General features: G+C 43.4%; 3 protein-coding genes across 7 annotated transcripts in view; 2 read left to right on the forward strand and 1 right to left on the reverse strand.

Annotated features, from left to right (window-relative positions):
- scaper (S-phase cyclin A-associated protein in the ER) overlaps window positions 1–11839 on the reverse strand; it is a 57731-nt gene extending 45892 nt beyond the window's left edge. The window contains exons 1-9 of one of the 4 annotated variants that reach the window (XM_070971462.1): window positions 11525–11839; window positions 7667–7784; window positions 6660–6736; window positions 5886–6083; window positions 3471–3571; window positions 2919–3035; window positions 2128–2255; window positions 1679–2010; window positions 805–1155 (exon numbers count right to left, since the gene is read on the reverse strand). In XM_070971462.1, coding sequence (XP_070827563.1) covers window positions 805–1155; window positions 1679–2010; window positions 2128–2255; window positions 2919–3035; window positions 3471–3571; window positions 5886–6083; window positions 6660–6736; window positions 7667–7784; window positions 11525–11692 — 1590 coding nt within the window. In that variant the 5' untranslated portion in view covers window positions 11693–11839. Of the gene's footprint in view, window positions 1–804; window positions 1156–1678; window positions 2011–2127; window positions 2256–2918; window positions 3036–3470; window positions 3572–5885; window positions 6084–6659; window positions 6737–7666; window positions 7785–10426; window positions 10828–11524 lie in introns of those variants that run through there. The other 3 variants (XM_070971463.1, XM_070971464.1, XM_070971465.1) reach the window with 3 other exon arrangements.
- On the forward strand, window positions 11150–15818 carry rcn2 (reticulocalbin 2). Of its 2 annotated transcripts, XM_070971467.1 has the most exons (9): window positions 11150–11362; window positions 11574–11701; window positions 13337–13477; window positions 13564–13666; window positions 13753–13949; window positions 14025–14138; window positions 14225–14318; window positions 14433–14572; window positions 14692–14951. In XM_070971467.1, the coding sequence occupies exons 2-9, from the start codon at window positions 11672–11674 to the stop codon at window positions 14833–14835; spliced, it is 963 nt and encodes a 320-aa protein (XP_070827568.1). In that variant the 5' UTR covers window positions 11150–11362; window positions 11574–11671; the 3' UTR covers window positions 14836–14951. The 2 variants fall into 2 exon arrangements, with proteins under 2 accessions (XP_070827568.1, XP_070827569.1); XM_070971468.1 differs by lacking the exons at window positions 11150–11362; window positions 11574–11701 and adding an exon at window positions 12828–12888 and having other exon boundaries at window positions 14692–15818.
- Window positions 15385–21679, forward strand: pstpip1a (proline-serine-threonine phosphatase interacting protein 1a). The gene is made up of 15 exons (XM_070971466.1): window positions 15385–15485; window positions 16660–16760; window positions 16848–16922; window positions 17023–17057; window positions 17149–17255; window positions 17382–17444; window positions 17933–18037; window positions 18643–18688; window positions 18968–19047; window positions 19520–19618; window positions 19709–19805; window positions 19974–20061; window positions 20200–20285; window positions 20829–20926; window positions 21015–21679. Exons 1-15 carry the CDS (start codon window positions 15456–15458, stop codon window positions 21144–21146), a joined length of 1242 nt encoding a protein of 413 aa, XP_070827567.1. The 5' UTR covers window positions 15385–15455; the 3' UTR covers window positions 21147–21679.
- The last annotated feature ends 427 nt before the right edge of the window (window positions 21680–22106 follow it).

Below are 22106 nucleotides of genomic sequence, written 5' to 3' on the forward strand. Positions count from 1 at the left end.
AGATGGTGGAAGGAGGCAACTGATGGCTTTCCTACAGTAAACATTTTACTTCAACCTTTTAAGTATTTTGGCAGTTTATGTATTTTCATGACATGGCAATAAGACAATGACTCAGTTTACTTAGCGCAGAAAGTCTTTCACATGACGTATGTATGGGAAGGTTAAAAAGTTCTAAATCTTAAGAACACAAGTATCGCCTGGACGAGGTCAAAGACTACAGTGGTGCTAAATTTGAGGCCAAACAGCCTTCACTGCAGATTTGAGCTGAAGTTTTTTCCACATGTTTTCACTCACCACCTGCCAAAATCTGACAGTATCCCACTTAGAGGTGTAGTCATCCTTGATTAAGTGTATGGAGCTCTGTGTTTACACACTCCATGATGCTTAATAATAGTGACAACACCTGATGTGGGCAGACAATGTTTGCATAAGATCTGACACTGGGTTGAACACAATTTGGAAACCCAGTAAAGTTTCTGCAGCGTTATTTCTTTTCAGGTTTTTTTTTTTTTTTTGCACAGAATTTTAAAAGCGGCCAAAACCCACTAAAAAGTTGAGAGACTTGTTTTGGGCAACACCCTTGGAGCACTTGCTCGAGTACAAAAGTCATCTACTCACAGCTATTCTTCACAGTGAACGGTGCTATAACAACACTGCACAGAGCTATGCAGTCTTGCCTGCACATTTGGTCTGGAGGTTTCTTAAGATTGACTTTGTTTAGGCGGTGAAGGACCCTTAGGGATCCCTGCCCCCCCCCACCCCCCACCCTTCCCTCCCTCTGCTCCTCCATCTCTCAGCACTCACAGTAGAAAGCTCTGTGGGGTCCAGCACACTCTCCAGTTTCACCGCTGCCATGGGAGTCTCAGCCTGTCCTGGAGCAGATGTGGCCATGCCCTGCGACGCACCCCCCTCAGCCCCACTGTCCCCCAAGGCCAACAGTGCACTGAGCCCATCCGTCTGGGGAAGGTCTGGGGATGCGGAGCGGGCCAGAGCAGGGCCTGGGACTGATAAGGTAATGTCTGTTGGTGGGACAGTGGCTGAGGACGGGGTGGGCTCTGGGGCTTGGGATGGGGTAAGAGCTGCAATGGGGGGAGGCGCGTCTTCACAGGGTGCGTCGACACGCTGCCCTGAGTCTTGTACACTCTCTGCTGGGGGCTGCACCAACAGTCACACACAAAAACACGCAAACCAAATTTAAAGACATGCATATTTCAAGCAATTCATGGGAGCAATTCAAAAAAACAAAATGAAATAAAACCAGTCATTACTCAACACATACACTAGCTAAAAACACAAATCATGCAGGAAAGCTGGTACTAACATGCCCTGAACATCCAATTATGATCAAAACAAGCTGATAGATTGGAAATACTGATTTGTATTTCAAAATCAAGCGATGGCTATAGCACACTCTTACCAAGTGTGTCTTGAGGCATCGACAGAGTATTTATTTCATGGGAATGAAAATGGGTTTTCTGCCTCTGAAATGTCAGTGTACAATCAATCGCCTTAAAGTTGATATGCCTGTCTGGACAGTCTGTCTATGAATACCATGGAGCTCAAAACAAAAACAAATGTGGTTGACACAATGATCTAGTGTTACTCTGCTCCTTGTGAATAATTGATACGCAGGGACTGCTCGGGGAAAAAGACATCACAAGGTACTGAACCTCAGTACCTCCATCACGTGCCCATTCACTGGACGTCCAACCTTCTCTAGTGGGTCAGGCTCGGCAGGGACTTGCTTCTCAGTGCTACTTTTGGTCATGTCCTGGTCTGGGGGACACTCAGGACGGAGCTGTTGTTGTTGTTGTTGTTGCTGCTGCTGCTGCTGTTGTTGCTGTTGTTGTTCCTCCTGAGGCGGCTGATGTGAGTGGTCACACTTGGCACTGGCCTGTTTTGGGGTGACACTCGCCAAGACAGGACTGACCTTGGCAACTATTGTAGCAGAGCGAGGTTTGGCAGTACGTCCTCGCTGGACGGTCTCCCAGCCCTCAGCATCTTTTTTACCTGAGAGCATATGAGGTACAGAGTCAACCAAGGAGAAGAAGGTGCATTACTGTGCTCTCCAAGGAACCACATTTTCACAAAGTACATTCTGACTCTGTGCAGGAAGAGATTTCTTACCCAGTTTTTCTACCGGGAAGGTGGTCGGCTGACTGGAGCTAGGGATAGACTGTGTGCACTTCACTCGGTCTGCCCAGCTGGGGCCTGTGTGGGAGAACCGGGCTGCAGCCAGTGTAGCTGGAGGACCACTGAATAGGACATACATAGGTATCATGCATGAGAGCAAACAAATGTGCACCTGTACAATGAAGCCTTTACTGCCGACAGGTAGGATTTTCAATTTTATTATCCCATGACATCTAATCTCTGAGCAGCTCCTCCAGTCCTGCTTGTCACAGACGCTTCAGGAGTCTGAAGACAGTGCCTATCTAACACGGCTGCACTCTCCACTCTGAGATAGCATGGGACTGTATTGGACAACAGGCCTCCGTCATGATCAATATCCATTTCCTGCAGCATCCGATTACAGAGCAGTGCACATATTGAACCGATGCTTCAGCAGTCTTTAACTGACACTTTCATCTACACCTTCCACTGATTCTGTAGCCAAAGAGTGAGAGACTCAACAAATTGCATTAAACAAATGCTTCACCATCAGAAATCAATGGCTGCATTGCTAGATAACCTAGTCTGCATTTTCTAACCCCTCCAAAAACAGGCATAGTGCGTCATTTAAAATACTGATTGCTTAACAGCAGGATGCCTTATAATACGATTTTAACTGAATAAATGTTGTGTTGATCTTTAAAACAAAATCAAATGGCTAATTGTGATGGGGAAAGATGGGGTTGTGGTGTTGCACACCACTCTCAAAGCATGTCTAGACACAATGACAGTTAAACAAAGGTTACCCAAAGTTGCGGGTGCGACGTGCCCCTGGAGAGGGAACCATTCTGTCTGCTGAGGTGCTCGGCATCACATGACGTCCCGGAGACATCTTGCGTACCTCCCAGGCTAAAGATGTGGGCCTGAACAAAGTGAAAGGGGTGAATTACGTTCACTAGTTGGGAAACACAATCACACAATCACACACCCACACTTGGCTCACACTTCGGCAAATTAGTTAAACGGCTGATTCACTTGGAGCAATTTATGCAATAAATGGAGCGTGTACAAGTTTCAGGTTGTCTTATTGATTAACAGTTGGCTTTAAATGAACAAATTGGGAGGCAGCACTGGGAATTTCATTTCTTAGTCAATTTACAGTTGCAGTGGTCACTGTGTTAAAGAGAAGCCAATAAACTCATGGATCTCTTTGAATTAAAGCCAAGGTTATTGATCCATTCTGTTTGTGACTCAAAGCCAGGACCAGACAGCCGCACTTCCAGTTTCACCTCAGGGAGAAATTGAAAAGCAGAGTGAATGAGAATGAGAGATAAAGAAAAGGAGGGAGGAGAGGAAACCTGTTCTGGGCATCTGTTTTCTCCAACTTCTCCTGAAGCTGGATCCAGTCTATGAGAGCTTTGAAATCCCGCACGTAGTTGTCCAACATCATCAACACCTCCTAAAGACAAGGAGATACAATAGGATGGAGAGTAATCACAGAGAGATTCTGAACACAAAGATGGAGAATGGCACAAACTAATAGAAAGGCACATTTGAAAATAAATAAAATGAAATAGCTGTTGGACAATATTCAGGTAAAAAGCAACACATTCTATTCAACACCTAGAAAATAGGCATCAATTTCTATAATAATAATCCATTATATCTTTCTGTGAGTATTTTCTACTTACTGCTTTCTGGGATCAGATAGATACAACAGAAACACTGTTTTTTTAACTAAAGCCAATAACTGGCATTTTAAATGCGTGTTCAGAGTCCGTTGTCATTTCAGTCTGTTTAAAACTGACAGGGGGACTCATGAGATCATGAGAGTGGACCACACATGCAAAGACAAACACTTGATTGAGAGGCGTGAGGAAGAACAGAGAGGGCAAGTTCCTATTATCTGCACATGGACTGACTCATAGTGTTAGTTATCCAGAGGTGCTGGAGCTTTGTCCCAGAGCTCTAATGAAACGAACACAACTGATTGATGGGAAGCGTGAAGGGAGTGGTAATGGAGAGTAAAGCTTCACAGTGCTTTTAGTTAATAGACAAGTCACGCCAGTGAAAGATGTGTCCAGCAGCAGGTCTGCTGATTGGAGCTGGTTAAGGCAAAGACCGCCGCTACGGCCCGGTGTACATTTGGTAATGAAGGCCAAGACGGAGAGAGGTTTGCTACTCCTCTGACAGATAAACCAACAGTGAGTGAAGGCACCATAAAGTGGCTTTCAGCATGTTAACAGGCATACCTAAATACAGCCCTCACATAACATTTCATGAGGAATGACAAAATGTTTAACCTTCCAGAGGCATTGCCATAAAGTAGGATGGGCAGTAAAATCTTGTGGTCCATGCACAGAAACATGAATGAACAGGTACAGCCTACGTTAGGGTGACTGACCTCAAGTAAATAATTCACAGCTTTCATTGTGTTTTTTTTTCTTAGTTAGATAATTTATGACCAGAAGAGCATGTTCCAGTTCACGTTTAAAAACTATATGTACATATGAAACAAAATTAAGAATCTATCAGTATTGACTCCAAGCAAACAGGAACGCCAAGTGTCTTTCTTGCCTGGTCTTTGTGATATGGCTAATAAATCAGAGAGGCGTTAAGGGACAGCTAATAGGAATAAATTAGGCCTGGGGGCTGTGGGTTAAAGAGTGTGTGGGCGTTATTAATAAGCGTATATGAATCATTTGGCAGGATGAACAACAACATATTACATCAGGTCAGCACCAAGGTTCCCATTCAGAATTACACAAAGTATTACAGTAACACTGCAGAGAGTTAGGCATCACTTCCTGACAATGGTTGTGTTTACATCCATATGTTTTTGGGTGGAAAACTGTTAGTCATTTGTGTGAGAGCACATAATGCAGATTGCCCACGGCTGCACTGGTGGTTTGTGGCTGGGGGATATCAGAGCACTCTGCTTCCCCTCCAGATGACTCCATCATCTATCAGTGTCCATTAAGCCCAAGCTGGGTGGGATGGGGGATTATGAACAGCACCCAGCACCATGGCCATTAGACAGCATTAGGGTGTAGAGCGATACAGAGGTATGAGGGGAGGGGGAAAAAAAAAAACTGCCTTGGCCAGATGTTTGACACAGGACAACTGACAAAATGCTGATCACACCACAGGGAGCTGTGCTGTGGCACTGACAACAAGCCAACCACACCACAGGGAACTGGGCTACGGTACTGACCACAGACCGTCACCAGAACCATGCTCAGCATAATGCAGCATGGCAGAATAATCAATAAAACAGAGGACCAGCAGGATCATACCAGTATGCCCTGGAGCAACACTGCAGCGCTCCAAGGCTGCACCGAGAAAAAAACTCAGGGATCCACAAAACAGAGAATAATGTCAAAAAGGTTCAGTTTATGTGCAAGTTGTCGACCAAAAAAGGAGCCAAAGTGGCAGCGCCTCATTTCAGCAAATGCCTGACGACAAACAATGCTTGTCAATATTCAGTCCAGTCAGGCCCAAGAGAGAGTCCTGTGATAATTCTCTCACCAGCCAGCCTTCACACAGCCCCTCTGACATAAAGCAGAAATCAAGAGGAATGTGAGCTGTGAGGGAGAAATTGTGCTGTGATCTCAATGTCTCCCTCTAGTGCTCAAAAATCCCAACACCCCTCAGTCTCCCCAAAGAAAGAGTTCCTGTTTGGTCAATTCAGATCATGAAGACGCTGATCCTGAGACTCTGCAGTTTTACCCAGGACATTGTTTTTTTTTTTCCTCTCCTCAAAGTGCACTAACCCTGCATTCTACGACGCTCTGATCAGATTCACAGGTGACGTAAATTTCATCCACTGCTCGACGCAGGTTGTCGAAGAGGAAAGCCCAGTAGCGTGCTCGTAGGTCCACCTTGCGGGGCTGCCTGGCTTTGGTGGGGCTCTTCTCTGTCCCCTTGTCCAACAAGGCGCCAGCTGTGCCTTTATTCTCCACACCAGCATTCTGTGGAGACAAAGCATGGAGCAAACACTATGGTAACAATGACAAACTTATTACAGTGTGATGCAAGTCTCAAGCTGTTTATGCGTAGCAGCGACAGCACTTCCCTTTGTGCTGGCTGGGACAGGACGTACCTTACATTACCAACCATTGAAACAGAAAGTACTCATATATATATATTTATATGAACTTAAAGACAATGCATTAGGTTATAGAGCATTTTACTAGCTCAGTCAGTGACAAATTGTCAGCAACAATCTTGTTGTCATGCCATTATATAATGTCCCATCCAATAATATTCTCCTTGTACCCTGTAGGAAGGAGTTCAGAGATCGGACTGAAAACAGGTTTTGGTTAGGTGCAGTGAAGGAATACTTCACACATTACAATCACAGACTACTATTGCTCCCCTTCTGCACCCTTTGCTTTGTAAGCTAAGCTTTTCCAAGAGTGACTTACACAATGCAAAAACAGGAAGTTTCATGACCATCAGAAATCCACTTGCAGTATGAGGCAAAAGACATAGATGGCATAGCTTGGTGCATGGCGCCCTCTAGTGCGGAAAGATGATATACCAACCTGTTTTTTATTCCTCTGTTGACCAGAATTGATTCTCTGGGCCCTGGAACTGCCAGTGGAGTTGCTTTTGGACTTTGCTAGAGGTGGACAAAACAATAACCTTAATTGTAGTGCCAAAGGTATCAGTTGAGGAAGATGCATGTAAACAGAACAGCCCATATGTAACCTTAAAGGGGAATATGGCAGCAGTCTGGTATTAATGGCACGAACTCAAGAGCAGCAAATAATCCTTGAATAAAACAACTGAGCTGACCCACAAAGAAGAGGGAGAGCCAGAACAAAAGTGAGAGAGTGTGAGAGGCTGTGGTGGAGGTTTCTGAGCAGGTCGGTCTAAAAGGAACTTTCTTTAATATAGAGCCTTAATAATGTGATGGATCGCTGCCATGCTATACAGGGAACTATATTGTTGAACAGACAAGATGACGTGATGAGTTAGACTTTACTGGAGTTACTTTTCTTTCAGGATTTCAGGAATTATATCAAGAGCACTGTGTAAACAATTCAAAGCCCATTACATAATATTCTATTAACCAAACACTGTGAGCCACAGCATAGCAGTGACCTGAGCCTCCAAAAATGTAATGTTCTCCAAAACAGAGGACCAGGCATCAGTGTAAGCTTCAGCCCGCACAGACATAGACTCTAAGCATGCGAATATCACTTATCAATCTGGCCATGAGATGAGAAATGATGATTGTGTTCCAGCTGATGTTATATTACAATGAACAGCAGTGTCTCATTTGGATACGATCACAGTCTGTGTGTGACACTGCCAAAGACGGTCACTGTGATGCTCCAAATAAATGACGAAACATGCTCCACCGGCCAATAGATATAGGAAACATCAGAGATAGACATCTACCACTGCACAATGAAGACCTAAACAAAAATGTCTCATTCTATTTACTCCTGTGATGCCAATATGGAGACAATGTGAAATCTGCAGGAAAGCAGAATAATAATATATTGGCATGCACAGAAAGTTTGTCTTGCGTGCAGATACCGACCCTCCTCCTCTTTGTTCTCCAGAGGCACACTCCAGGCGATGAGGTTTCGAGCAGCACGGCCCTCTTCAGCAACTATCTTCCTCACCTTGTCATGGCTGTTGGAGCGCTGAAAGGACGCCTGCGGGCCAACAGATTCAACACGTCAATTTCGCACTTTATCCAACATCCAGCATGACATGACACATAGATGTGGGATTCATAAAGGGACTTTCAATATGACACCGCGATAGGCCATTTCACATGAAGCAATTCTGACAAACATGACGCACATAAGGTGTCCCGACATTCACAGTGAAGCATCGGGGGAATAATGGACACCAAGCTGAGGGGCATTTTCTCAAGACTATTAGTTTCTATTAATTGGTCTCTTCATTGGATTTGTTGGCAATAACAAAAATACAGAATATGGCTGCCTTATATGCAAAAGACAACTGTCACACTGGTGGGCTAACCAGTAACACAGCCTGAAGCATGAGTATTGTTGCTATGGTTACCTCTATTCTAATACATGTTGTCCACTGATTTTGTACAGTGATTTAAGTGTTGTGCACAGCAGTACAGCCTTCCCATAGTTCTGAAAATAACAACATTTTTTAAACAAGGAAATCAATTGTTTTCTGTATTTATTCATTCAAGCTTCATGAATTTTATAAGGCGTGTAACAGAGGGCACATAGTCCAAACACATCATTCATGTCTAAGACAGACAGAAATAACACAGGCCTTTTCAATGTGTGCAAAACAAGCTTAAAGGTCCAGTGTAGGACCATCATGTCCACCATGTTGTGCTGCCATGTTTCTACAGTAGCCCAGAATGGACAATACCAAACACTGGCTCCAGAGAGGGTCTTTGGTGTTTTTCACGCAAGCTTCAATACATGTTTGTAAGGGGATGGTGAGTGTGCTGCTGGAAATCTGCAACTTCACTGCTTGATGCCACTGTATCCTGCACACTGGTCTATTATCAGAAAATTTAAAATGAATCAAAAGTGCTTAATGCCATTAAAAATGCCTCCTAAACCCCTAATCCTTCGACTCAATGAAAAGTAGCAATACTCAGTACCACAAGAGAACATATTGCAGTTTGCTGTTTTATCCATCTGTTCCATCCCTGGTGTGTAGTCGTGAGCCGGGGTTGAAGCCATAATACTGCAAGCATTGAGTTTATGAAAGAGGTCTACTGGCACGCACTGTGACAAGAAGCAGCTAGAGGCAGAAGCTCCAAACCCGCTTTGTGCCCAGCATGCATCATGGTTGACCTACACATTGAGTATGCATCAGTGAACTTGACTGTAACCTCGGGTGAAGCAGATACTGTGAACCAAAATAAATGCTGCGAGAAGTCATTCATCACGTCCTTCCAACGGGAGATTAAGATGCCTTGTGATGAAACATGGCAGCAACAACGGAGAAACATTCGGTCACATAACAGTTTGGCCAAACAGCTCATACATAAATGCATTGAATAAATCTGCTCAACACCCCATAAGTGTTGACATCTACGACTAAAAATTGCATTGCAACGGCACAGACAAACATACACAGTGTACCCAACTGATATTACTTGCCTTTGTAATCTTACATCACTTAATAATCTGACTTCTGGCAATCTGATTACAAAACAACACAGAAGCTAATACCTAGAGGCTTATCATTCTGGATCTTTCACTCACTGTGTTCCCTCCCACACCACTTCTGTTCATAAATGATTGAATCTAATGTTGACGAAAGTCCTGAGCAAACTTGGCTATTTCGGTCGGACACCCATAAAATGTGGTTTCAGGATTAAACTACATTGTTACCTGAAACCAACACAAAAATCGACAGCCAGTTCTTTTCTTAATAGCAAATGAGTCATGGAACAAACTGTTCTCTCTTTTCCTGGATGTCTCTCACTAACACCACCATTCAGGCAAGAAAGCTACAGCTACATCACGCCTCTACCACACTTGCAGTTGAAAAGAGGGATACAGTTTATGTCTTGTCCAAGAACAAGTGATAATTAGGTCAAGGTTTATATAAAAATAACATGTAGCCATCTTTTCAGACTGTTCTTCAAAGCTAGTAGAATAATATGAGCATGACTCATTAGCGAGTTACACATGCAGAAACAGTATGCGTGTATTGCTCTGATACTATTTAATGTCCCTTAGGGAGATACCCAGCTGACCTACTTTTGGTGAGCAAAATTCTTTACATGTCGAGTGGCCAGGGTTTCATTCGGCCAAGTGGAAAAAGACTACAAAGAGATAAAAGAACATCAAACAATACAGGCATCGCTAAAATGTGCAAGAACTAGTGGGGTGGGTCAGCCTCAATGCACCATCTCCCATCTCCGGACAGTAAATATTTACTCTGCGTTTCTGGGCTTCGCAGCCACTGGATGACAGACGAATGTTGTGAGAATACCTTAGCCATTCACAGCCGATAGCGAACTGTGTGCAGCAGCCTGAGGCAAAAAAGGCTTACAGCAACATTCTCTTGATCCACTTAATCAGCTGCAAACAAGCTGTCTCCTGGGCTGCACTGTAGAAAAATAAGATACACTGTGAGGCATAACTTCTGTTATATTCTCTGGCCAGGCAATCCTTCCCCATGCACCAGAGAGAGCACTGACTTTCTGGACTGTGCTGAGTAAGGGGCAAGTGTAAGGTTTCCCTTTTGGCAAGGTCTACAAACAGATGCAAGTCGTGAGACAGTGGGGGAGATCTAGCTCATTAGGAGAGACGCAGAGAAAAGGAAAAGATAAGAGGATACATACAGAATAGAAGTACAGTCTGTAAGCAGGTTCCTCGTCCTTATCCACCCCTGACATACTTTTGTAGCCCACTTCAGGCAACCTGTTCCCCCTCACCAGCACTGCCACTTGTGCAAGGTGACAACGTCATCTGACGGCAGGACCAAAATAGACACCTCCTGTGTAGTCCACACTGCCACAGCAACTTGCCCAGCTGTGTCAACTCCTCTCCCAGTAGCGATTGAGAGAGACAAGTGCTCAGCAGACCGCCAGTCTTGCCTTTCACTTTGACTATTCTGTCTGTAATCTAGCCTGATCCATCAGTGCTCTGTTGAGTTAGCAGCCACCTCTTAGGCCCGACTCACTGCCTGCTGCCGTCTATCTGCCTGCCACTCTCCTCTGCATGCAGTTTCCTATATTTACAGCTCCTCTCCTCTGCTTTGCTTTCCTTGCTCTGCATCAGAGCCCCCACTCTCTCTCGCTCTCATCTCTCACTCCTTGTGCCACAACACTGCGCAGTCATGTGAACACAGAAGGCCTGCCGCTCTGCCCCCCCGTCCTGTGCTGCCAGTGATGAGAGTATAGCTGCGGGCTCGCAGACAGTGTGTGCTAACGCAAGCCTGGCCGTGCATTAGCCACACAGGGTGATGCTCTGGATCTGATTGGACTCGGCACTCGATGATTCATAGGATGCTGGAGGACAAAACACACAAGCCCACATGGTCTGACTGCCTACAAATAGTACACACTTACAAAGCCTTCAAGAAGAAGTTGGAACAAACAGGGAGAGCAGGATTACTTACCATCCGACACAGACTTAGTCAATCAAAGTTAATTAGTCTCGCTGTCACATTCTTTATCATCTTTTGGTAAAAATACAGGAGAGGGTCCGTTTAACGGGGATACTAGTTTCGAGTGCTAAGGAGACCACCAGAGCTGTCAGCACCACGCCTACAGCAGGTGAGGTCACCCAAAAATGCTCCTTTCGCATTGGAACTGTTAGCCAAGTTGAGCTCTCAGTTAGCTTAAGATAGCTACGAGTGCAGACGAATTCTAATGTTTTTGACTAAACTAACTGCTGTATTTCAGCTATGAGCAACGAGATAATATGTCAATACATACCTTCAAAGCGCTTATGGATGCATTTTTGCTTTTACCTCCTCCATGCGAGGAGCCTGAGCTGTTGCTACCAGACCTCTCCCTCCCGTCCCCACCTTGGCCAACTCTCGGGCCGAGACGGTGCTGCCCAGCGCCACGCCGTCGTCCATCATGGCGGTTGTCTTTGGACATCGACCCGCGGTATGTTCAATGCTCAGTCGGTGAGAAAAAATGTCTACGAACAACGCTGTCTTGTTGTCAGAGTTGATGGGAAACCATGTCTGATAAATACATGACAGCGAGGACAACCTAACAAAAAGCAGGAAGTCTGTAGAGTATATATTTGTGACAGGCGATGGGATTGTCCAATGAATTCGCCGTAACATGGAAACAGCACACATACGAGCCAATCGTGTACAGTGTAGTTGGGGTCAAAGGGTGGGGCGTATTTTCCTTGTGCGGGACTTCAAACAGTCTACCATGGCAACCATGAAGATCGGGCGGGATGTTTGGTTGATTTCTCACTTTGTATTAAGTCGCCTAGAGACAGCAGGAAGACCAGAAGAGAAGTGAACCTGCCTTCAAAATAAAAGCATTTGATCAGCCCTTCCTCAGTCTAGCTGAACTTCTGTTTGGATTCGTTGTCCTCAGTCTACCTGTATGTGTATATTCCTAAACATACTAGTCCAATAAAGCTGATTCTGATTGTGATCTAACTGTAAATAAATCACTTGTGTTATATGGTTTAGCCTCTAAATGTTCTCCTCACTTTGACATTGCCTTTAAACATTTTGTTTTACATTCATTTGTAAAGTTAAAGAGTCTGTACACAGCGAAAACCGTGCATTTGATAGGCTCTGTGAGACAAGTTTGTCTTCTCCAACCAAAGAGTTTTTTCTAGTAATCCACCACTCAGGGGTGATAAAATACACTGCAGAATGAAAAGATGAATTGGTGAAAGTGACAGTTATCTGCAGTATCAAGTACAAATCTAAGTTCTGGATGGTATAATATTGCTGACATGTTGACTGTTAATAAGCACATCCATCTGTCCACACAGTTCTCAGTTTCTCGGTTGTGCCTATAGATCTGCATTGAGAGACCCAGGCATCACCTATATGTCCTGTTATTGTCACACACACAAGCAGAGAAAGGGAAATGTTTGCACCCAAACCTGCATATTATATACAGTGCATGCCATATATGGGAACTTCAGTGTATACCTCTTGTTGTTGGCTTACATGCATTACCGAGATTTTTAGTTCGAAAATGAAATTTGATATTCACCAGAATAAACGTTTATTATGAAATATGTGGCCGGAAGTACGTCTTCCCTCTCGGGTGAATGACGTCGAGAACGTCAACCCGTGTACAGAGAACTTTCCACGGTAACATCTTTCCCTACCTGTTAGCTTTGTACTTTATTGTTGGCTTTTTTGCGTTGTCTTTAGCGTAACTCCGTCTTGTTTGTTTTAGATGATACAGTTGATTTTCTCCTCGATTCTGCCTGTGCGGCTGTTTCCTTCTTGTTCTCTGTCAAGCACATAAAGAATAGACAGGAATTAATTCAAACTAGACAAGAGTATGTCTACCAGCCTCCTTCTCTTCATGTCCGACGCAGCTGTTGTGGAAGACTTTAGCAGGTTTCATCATCATGCAGGACGAGGCTCTCATATTAAGTTTAGTTTGTTAAACTTCCTCCAGCTGACCACAAGGTCGCACAGTTGTGGCATTGTTTTGCCTTTAGCTAGCAAACCACGCTGGAAGCTAATTAATAGCACTTTGTAGCATTTAAATTCCCGTTTTTCTAACTATGAATGATCTCTTACTCAACAGATGGCGTCCTCTGCCTTGCTGGTGTTGCTGGCACTTCAGTTCGGGTTTGGACAAAGCTCTCATAAACATCCTCATGAAGATCATTATGTTGGCCAGCAGCACAACCCTGAACATGACATGAACGTCCTCCTGGCAGATGAGGTGTCCAATCATCATTTTCTTACACCTTTCAGCCCAGTTTCTGCTCCATTCATCACCTGCTCACTTCTTCCTCTGTGCACCTCCAGGACACTGAAGAGATCAAGAAGCTCAGCCCAGCAGAGCAGAGGAAAAAGATCATGGAAATTGTAAAGAAAATTGATACAAATGCTGACAATCTGCTCAGTGCAGGTAAATGTATGTCTTTGAACATTTGTGAAGATAATCAGAGGTGATGGGGGTCACACTCTGATGTGTCTGCTGTGTTTTACCCACAGAGGAGATCACGCTATGGATTCAGCATGTCTACAGGAAATATGCTCTGGATGATGCAAAGGAGCGCTTCCCTGAGTTCGACATCAACAAAGACGGCGTTGTTACATGGGAGGAGTACAACATGGTCGCTCATGACCAGCTCATTAGCTTTGATGACGTGGCTGTTCTGGAGGATCCGGAGCAACAGTCTCTCAGACATGTAGGTAGAATAATCCCAATGCACCACAGTCGAATTTGTCTGCAATACCTCAACATCGGCCCATGTCCCCTTTAGCTCCATCTGAGGGAGAGGAGCCGCTTTGACTTTGCAGATGCAGACGGCACATCGGGCCTGAATGTGACAGAGTTTCTCGCCTTCACCCACCCGTCTGAAGTGGATCACATGGCTGTAAGAGGAGTTCTGCCTCTGCAAAACCTGATATGATAATGCCTTTGTGTTTCTTGTTATTGATCAATTTACTTTTTTTGTAACAGGATTTTGCCATTGAAGATGTGTTGGGGGAATACGACACAGATAAAGACGGATTCATCAGTCTCAGTGAATTTATCGGAGATGTTCGTGGCGACGGTAAAACCACAGAGATTATTTTAAAACACAGGCCGATCTGTCCGTCCTTGTTTCTTCTGCTAAGCCAAAAAGTCATCTTGTGCAGAGTTGACACTTTTTTCCTGCTGTTGTCAGATGATTCCCCTTCACAGTGGGAGATTGAAGAAACAGTGCGGTTCAAAGACCTCTATGATCAAGATAAGGATGGCAAGTTGAATCGAGAGGAGCAGCTCCGCTGGATTGCACCTAATAGCTACGGATCAGCAAGAGAAGAGGTAAGACTCAGCTGCCCCAATGTAGAGCGAACACAAAATAATAAAAAAAAACTCATGGGCAAATGGTGTTTTTGCAGATCGCCATATTCACTGATGTTTTTCTCTTTTGTCACCAACAGGCTCTTCACCTCCTCAAGGAAATGGACCACGACAGCGATGGGCAGATCTCAGAGGCTGAAGTTTTGAAAAATCAAGAGACTTTCATGAACAGTGAAGTGACAGACTATGGCAGACAGCTTCATGTATCACATGATGAATTATAGCCCTTCTGTGTTCTAGTTTATTCAAGTTTTCTCATTTGCTTCTATGATGATGTCGTCGATTTCCCGTGTTGTACTTTGACATAAGCTGTGGGTTTACATCACTCGCTGGAGACTGCTGACTTTATCTGTCTATGATCAGTTTGCGACAGTAAGCAGCACCCCCCCAGTGGCTTTCAGCTTACCCACGAGAAAACCTGAACATCACAAGTCTCACAAAATAGTCTGTGTTGCAGGGCTTTTATGTTACATTGCATGATATTGTAGGGCATTCCTGGTTTTTTGTCCACATCCTACGTGCATAATATTCCTGAAGAACCTGGAGAAATTGGAATTGATTGCGTTTACAGAACAGGTTCGTATTGTCACCGCTTTTCCTTTCACATCTGCCAAAAGTGAACTCATAGAGTGTCAGTCCAGTTGTGGTAACTGCTGACATGTTGTAGCTCTTCCTCATTTAAATCAAATGAGCAAGTGAGTGACTGTTGCTGTTTGAAGGCTCGTTTCCTGAATGTGTCATGATCCGTTTCACTTGCATCGAGCCTGTTACGCTGCTTGGTGTTCTACAGTGACTTCAAGCTGAGCAGATTCTCCAGCAGGGACTTTTTTAAACGGCTGCCAAGATGGCATTACAATTTAAAGATGCCTTTTGGGTGAGTTTGAGGGATTGCTACTAATCTCTACGATTTGTTTTGTGGTGTTTGTGTTCAGAGTTGAAGCTGACACGGGTAATCACTGAGCCGTGAAGTCAGTGTTGTATTCAGTGAGTTTTGAGCTAATCTCTCATGTACCTTCCCATTTTTATGTATCTGTGCTTTAATTTAATACTTGTCATGGATTTAGCTCACCTTTGACTAGCTAATGACTTAGTCCTTAGTCTTTAGACTTCTCATCCTGTTTTTTTTCTGTTTCTCACTTTGAACCTCACTGAATTGTTGCTTTGATTAAAACATTTCTTATTTTCCATGTGCGCACTCCTGTTAAGCAAAAAAAAGAAATGTTTCATTTACCTTTGTACTCTTATTTCTACCTAAAACCAGGTGTGTCACACAAACTAAGCAATGTCTCAGTAGTTTTTTTAACAGTAAGTCTATGACAGCTAAAATAACACTTCAGTACAGTAACCTTATGTTGGTAACTGTGTTCTGAATCGTTATTGAATTTCCTGTCAATTGGGCTTTGATGACAGACACAGTGTGTGCAACAGTGCAATAACCCAGAGCTCAAAATATCCAGGTGACCAGCTTTCAGCACAGTGCAGTTGTTTTTACCATGACCACAAGCAGAGCATGTGGAACTGGCCCGTTAATCTCTAGCTTCAGTTTACTTTGTGAAGTGCTGTGCTTCCTTTTTCCCCCTCAATCTCATCCTGCTATCAGTATTCTCATGTAAATTCAAGAACTTTACAACAACAGAAAAGGACATTGAGATTTTTACAGCAGCAAGTTTACTTCAACATTAGTCAAATTAAAGCAAAGCCTGAATGCTTGTACACAAGAAGGGGTTTTTGGTGCTTTTCCTACTTGGCTGCTTTCTGTTCAGACCCCAGCAAGAGCAGCATGTTAACATTTTCCACTCCTGCAGAGACACCACTGCAACACCTCTACGTGTTAAAAAGAAGTCTGATTCAGAAGTCAGCAAAGTTAAGCTTGCTGTTGAACATCATTTACATCATCAGCTGTTACCTAAAGATGATTATTTTGGTCTTTTGAATACTGAGAAATGAAGAAACAAACATTTTTTTCAACAATAGGCGTACAGCATTTTGAATTAACAAAATCTAACTGTGTGTGTGAAAGTATTATGGTTTGGTGCTCATGCTTCCAGGGAGAGGACTTCACCAGTAATATGGGGTACGAGATAATCAATCAGCGACTTAACGATGGTCGACGCACATGCAAAGAGATGGAGGAGCTCTTGAAAATGAGGTGTGCATTTCTTGTCAAATGGAGATGTGTGAATGAAATGCCCAGATAGCATCGTGGTTCAGCTCTGATGTGGTTTTGTCCATGTAGGGCATCAGCAGAGGAGAAATACGGCAAGGAATTGGTCACCATCGCCCGCAAGGCTGGGGGTTTATATGAGATTTGGTAGGTGTGTGTGCTGATCTGAGCACTGATCTGCTCGTCAGAAGCGGACAGAAAACGTTTCAAAGCGTGAAATTTCAGCATCTCATTTTGTTTTCCGCAGCACCTTGAGAACATCTTTTGACGAAATGAAGACACGTAAGCACAGGATATGTTTCCTGCAGTCTTTCTTGTGTTTTTCACACACGTCTCAGTTGAGTTTTCAGCCGTATGTTTTGGTGCCTTCCAGAAATCGAAAATGTAGGAAACTTGCACATTCAGCTTTCTGGATTCCTGAAGGAGGAGGTGAAGAGAATTGAGCAGTTCAGAGAGCGACAGAAGGAACAGAGAAAAAAGGTACACATGACGTGTTTTTCTTCTTCTTCTCTCATTTGCATACAGAGGAAATCTAAAAAGAGGCCTCTCTGAGTGGTTTTCTGATGCTGATGACTATTTTTCATGATGTCACCCCTCACCTTTTAGTTTGAAGTCATCATGGAGAAGGTCCAGAAGACAAAAGTCTCCCTCTACAAGAAAACAATAGAAGTAAGGTCAACTCATACGGTCGTGATGATCTGTATGGTCACACCTCGAGTGTATTTTTAGTACTCTTTTTATATAGTTGTACCAGTGGTAAACGGTGTGAAGCAACTTTAGTCCAGCTACATCCTGCTTGTATGTACAAAATGTGCATGAAGTGCAGCTGTGGTATTCCTTATTCTGAGAAGGCTTATTCAGAGGAAGATGGTTTTGCAGCAAAATAAATGACAGCCACAACACATCGCTGTCATAGGCACAGTAAGGAGCCTGAAGTCATTGTACCCAGAAGAAGGAAGTGGGCTCGTCCCCGTCCTTGAAACACTTTGTTGTTCCTGCACATGCATGGCTCCTCTTTCTTGACTGAACATACCCCCCCCCCCCAACAGACATACCTGCCCCTCCTTTTTCCTGTCGAGGGTTCATAGAATGAAGTGCTGATGAACAAGGCATGGGTGTTGCGGTTTCATATGGTTAATGTGCCGTTTCCCTCCTAGTCGAAACGATCCTATGAGCAGCGCTGCAGGGAGGCCGATGAGGCAGAGCAAACCGCTGAGAAGATGAGCACCACTCCCACAGCCACTCCCAAACAGATGGAGAAGGTAAATCTGCTGCGACTCAGTGAAGCTCCAGCAGTGATTTCCATCAGGGCTCAAAGGATGACTGCTGTTTAAGCTTTTTGATTGCTCATTTTATTTATTCTAACAACACAAGTATCATTTTTCTGAGCACAGTTGGCAGATTTTTTATTCTTCTTAAAAATAAGTCCAACCAATGAATCCTTAAAGATTTTTTTTATTAAGATTAAGATTAAGATTAAGATTAAGACAAAACACTGACAAGACACAGGGAGGACAAGAACACCAAATACAGTACATACAGGCCAGTTAAGTAAATTTCACAGGAAATAACGGAGCAGGCTTACCTGAGGTGTTGCGTGTTGTGTTGGTTTGATGTTGGTGTATAGAGGTGTGTATGTGGGTGTGTTTGTGTGTCCGTCTATGGGGCCAGACAGGTGAAAGAAAGAGAACAAGGTAAATACTAGAGGTAGTTTCTCAAACAACACTGACACTTCTACCAGAGTTACACCACAACCCAGACAGACTGGAAAATTCAATAAGCTGGTTTGTTTTACAGCTTCTATTCAGATTTCAGATGTATTTTCCGAAAATTATATCCAAAAATGTAATAAACTTGTCTTTTTCAGATGAGCAACAAATCGAAACAGTGCAGAGACGCTGCAGAAGAGGCCGGTAAGAACAGATAATGAATGAGACGCTCTCCTTTCAAGTAGGAAGCCTCTATGGTTTACCAGAAACTTTTTTTTTTTTTTTTTTTTTGAGGATTGTGGTAACATTTACTTCCCCTTTATTGAGGATTCCATAAATAGGGTTAAATGATGTCTAGTACATAAATCCATCTACTGTTATGCTTGTGACTGTGATATTTGTAAATGGTACATTACACCTGAAAGTTAAATCTGTCATAGAAGATCTTTATTTTTTATCTTTTTCCAATGAATCTGTCTTCAGAGAAACAGTACGTGTCAAACATTGAGCAGCTTGACAAGATTCGACAAGAATGGGAATCAACACACATCAGCACGTGTGAGGTAAGGCACAGCATTACAAGCTGTATTTCTCCACTTATTGCAGTCATCATTTGAGGAATGCGCATGAAGGCTTGATGCATTTTAAAATGTACTGACTTAGACCAAGAGTGGCAATACCCGAGGCCTGTTTTGTCAATGAGGATGTGCAATACTTCCTATGCGCAGACTATAGAGTGAGTCACTAATCTACCAAAATGTGGGCAACTAAGTCACCCTACGTGTGATAACATCAACAAAACTGCCGCAGCCATTCAACTGCTTTTTCCATCTCTATTCAAACAGCAGAGGACAATACACGTACAGACACACGCACACACGCACACACACAATGAAGCAGGAAAGAAAACAGAAGAGGAAAGACAGCTGAAGGTGGAGTTCCAGTGTAACAGTGTACATGCAGGACTGTATAGTGTCAGTGTGCCTCAGTGTTTTCTAGATTATTTACTTCATTTCCAATCACAATGTTTTGCAGGTGTTTCAGCAGCAGGAAGAAGACCGCCTCACCGTACTAAGGAATGCGTTGTGGGTGCACTGTAACCATTTATCAATGCAGAGCGTGAGAGACGATGAGGTGCGTGCAGCTGCTCTCACACATCTATTTGTGACAGGCCGACACTGAAGTGCATATTTAAAACTCACTCTGGTCAAACTGCTCTTTCAGTGTTACGAGGACGTGAGGAAAACGCTCGAAAATTGTGACATCATCACAGACAACAACTGCTTTGTGGAGTTGAAAAGCACCGGCTCAGCCCCCGCAGGTAGGCAGCCGCCCTGCAGCCACCCTGATTTTCATCTGAATATGATCCAAGATGGACATTTTAATATTATCTCAGCTGCGGCTGACATGTTTGGCATCAGTGCAAACAGGTGATGCTGTGGATGGATTACATTTTTTTTATTCACTGGATGTCAATGTCCTTTCACAGCTCCAATCACATACCAAAATTACTACAACAGGGACACTGCAGCCGACAGAAACGGCAGCGCTGGATTTGTAGGAGGAGTCATGAAAAGGTCAGAATTCAGTGGAAAACACTGTTACCAAATTCATAATGATGGATTATGATTACAGATTATTATTATCAAAGGTTTTTTTTAATCCTCTTAATGCAGTATGCCAGTTTCTTACTGAGTACTTTCCCCAATTTGCAGGTTTTCAAATCTTCTGCAGGGGAATTGTTCTGGTGGCTCCAAAGTCAGCATCAATGAACCAGTTGCGCAACCTGCTGGCGTAACAGGTAAGTCATTCAAGTAACACTGCAATTTCCAAAATGATCACAGACATGACTGTGACACCCGCTTGATCCTTGCAACTCAATGTTTGGAGCAACTAGAAGTAACATACCAGTATTATTCTTTACACCAGAAACATTGTGGAGTAGCTGTTGGTTTTATTGGTCATTAGGTTTTAACACCTTAAAACCACTTCCTCTCACCACAATCCTGAAATACCAGACATACATGTAGGACACATAGCCAGACACCCATAATAAACAGATAATACAAATGGAATGAAAATGAATAAATGAATAAAGCTTATTTAACTGCTCATCTGCTGGGTAGCTAATGCATTTCTCTTCAGGGATTAATCAGGTTTTATCTTAATGCATAATATTCTATCCTAATTTATTTGTTGATGATATTTTATATTATTTAACTAAATCTGCAAAATAACTTGTAAGTAAAGTTGTCAAATAAATATATTGGAGTAAAAAGTACTTCTTCGGTGCTTCACACCGTAGCTGAGCCGATGCTGATTGTGTCTGCGATCCTCTCCACAGCGCAAACATCAGAAGGCGTATACGCTTCCATTCCTGGATGTCAGGGCTCCCAGCTGAGCAGTCAACAGTACACAGTTGTGTACGACTACGTGGCACAGGTCAGCTTCTTGGCACGGATGTCCTAACCTCCATGTGAGCTTCATTTTCAGGGATATCTGTTGACTGATTGCTTCTGTCTTTGCGTAGGGCGACGATGAGCTCTCTGTATCTCTTGGGGATACTGTGGTCGTCATCGATCAAGGTGAAGACGGCTGGTGGACGGTGCAAACAAATGGCTGCACTGGGTTAGTTCCAGGCACTTATCTAGCCAAAGAATGAGTTTCGCTGACAGCCATATGTAGGACTGAATGACTTTCTTTCCTCCATGTAACATTTTGCAAAGATTTTGTCATTTCAAACAACTTTGTAGCTTGATCTCATCTGTTGTTCATATTTCTGTCACAAGCATCACTGAAGCCCCTATGTGTAAGATGAATGACATTTTCGAACTTTGGCGCCCCCTGTGGTGGAATAATAGAAGACACTGTAGCAGAGAACATACCCCATGGGACCCCAAGACCATGTAAATGAAGGGCTGAGTCACACCTTTAGAAATAGAATATCACATAATAATCCCGCAGATAGGGGCTTTCCCATACAGTAGCATGAGGCAGTGGCAAATGGTGAATTATTTATTGCTATGGCACATATTCAAATGTCTTCTCCCTTACAGCTGGTGAGAGTGCTCCTCATACCACTGACAGCTGGGAGATTTAGTGATCTGTTGCACAAGGTCACCGCACTAAGTTTACTTCTATTCTGTGGTATTCTTGTAAAGCCCTCAATGTTGGGCAGAATGTTTCATTTCTGTTGTTGGCCTGTATATAATTTCTATGTGTGGTTATTGTTTTATTGGAAGTGCTAAAAATAATAATTATTTGTGAATGAGAAATGTGTATTTATTCTACAAGAGAGACAAATCCCACATCTACACTGTTTTAGTCCCAGCTATCTAAGAAAACTATTTAGCATGTGACGACACCACTATTTTCCTCATAAATTTGAGGCTATTCTTACTAATGTGGATTACATGAAGACCAGAGCAGAATAATCCAAACAAAGCAGCTGAAATGCAACTAGGCGCTACTCATGTGCCCGTGCAGGCTGCTCCCTTTGGTTCAAAGATATCCGGTTACTCTGCAGCGGGTGACGCATTGCTGACTCTGTCTATCAAGTAACCAAAGCTGAGTCATTTTAAGTTAGATGTCCACAAGAGGTTTCAGAAGCAGGCTCAACGAG

Source organism: Chaetodon trifascialis, chromosome 10 (assembly GCF_039877785.1).
Source record: "Chaetodon trifascialis isolate fChaTrf1 chromosome 10, fChaTrf1.hap1, whole genome shotgun sequence".
Lineage (NCBI taxonomy): Eukaryota > Metazoa > Chordata > Actinopteri > Chaetodontiformes > Chaetodontidae > Chaetodon > Chaetodon trifascialis.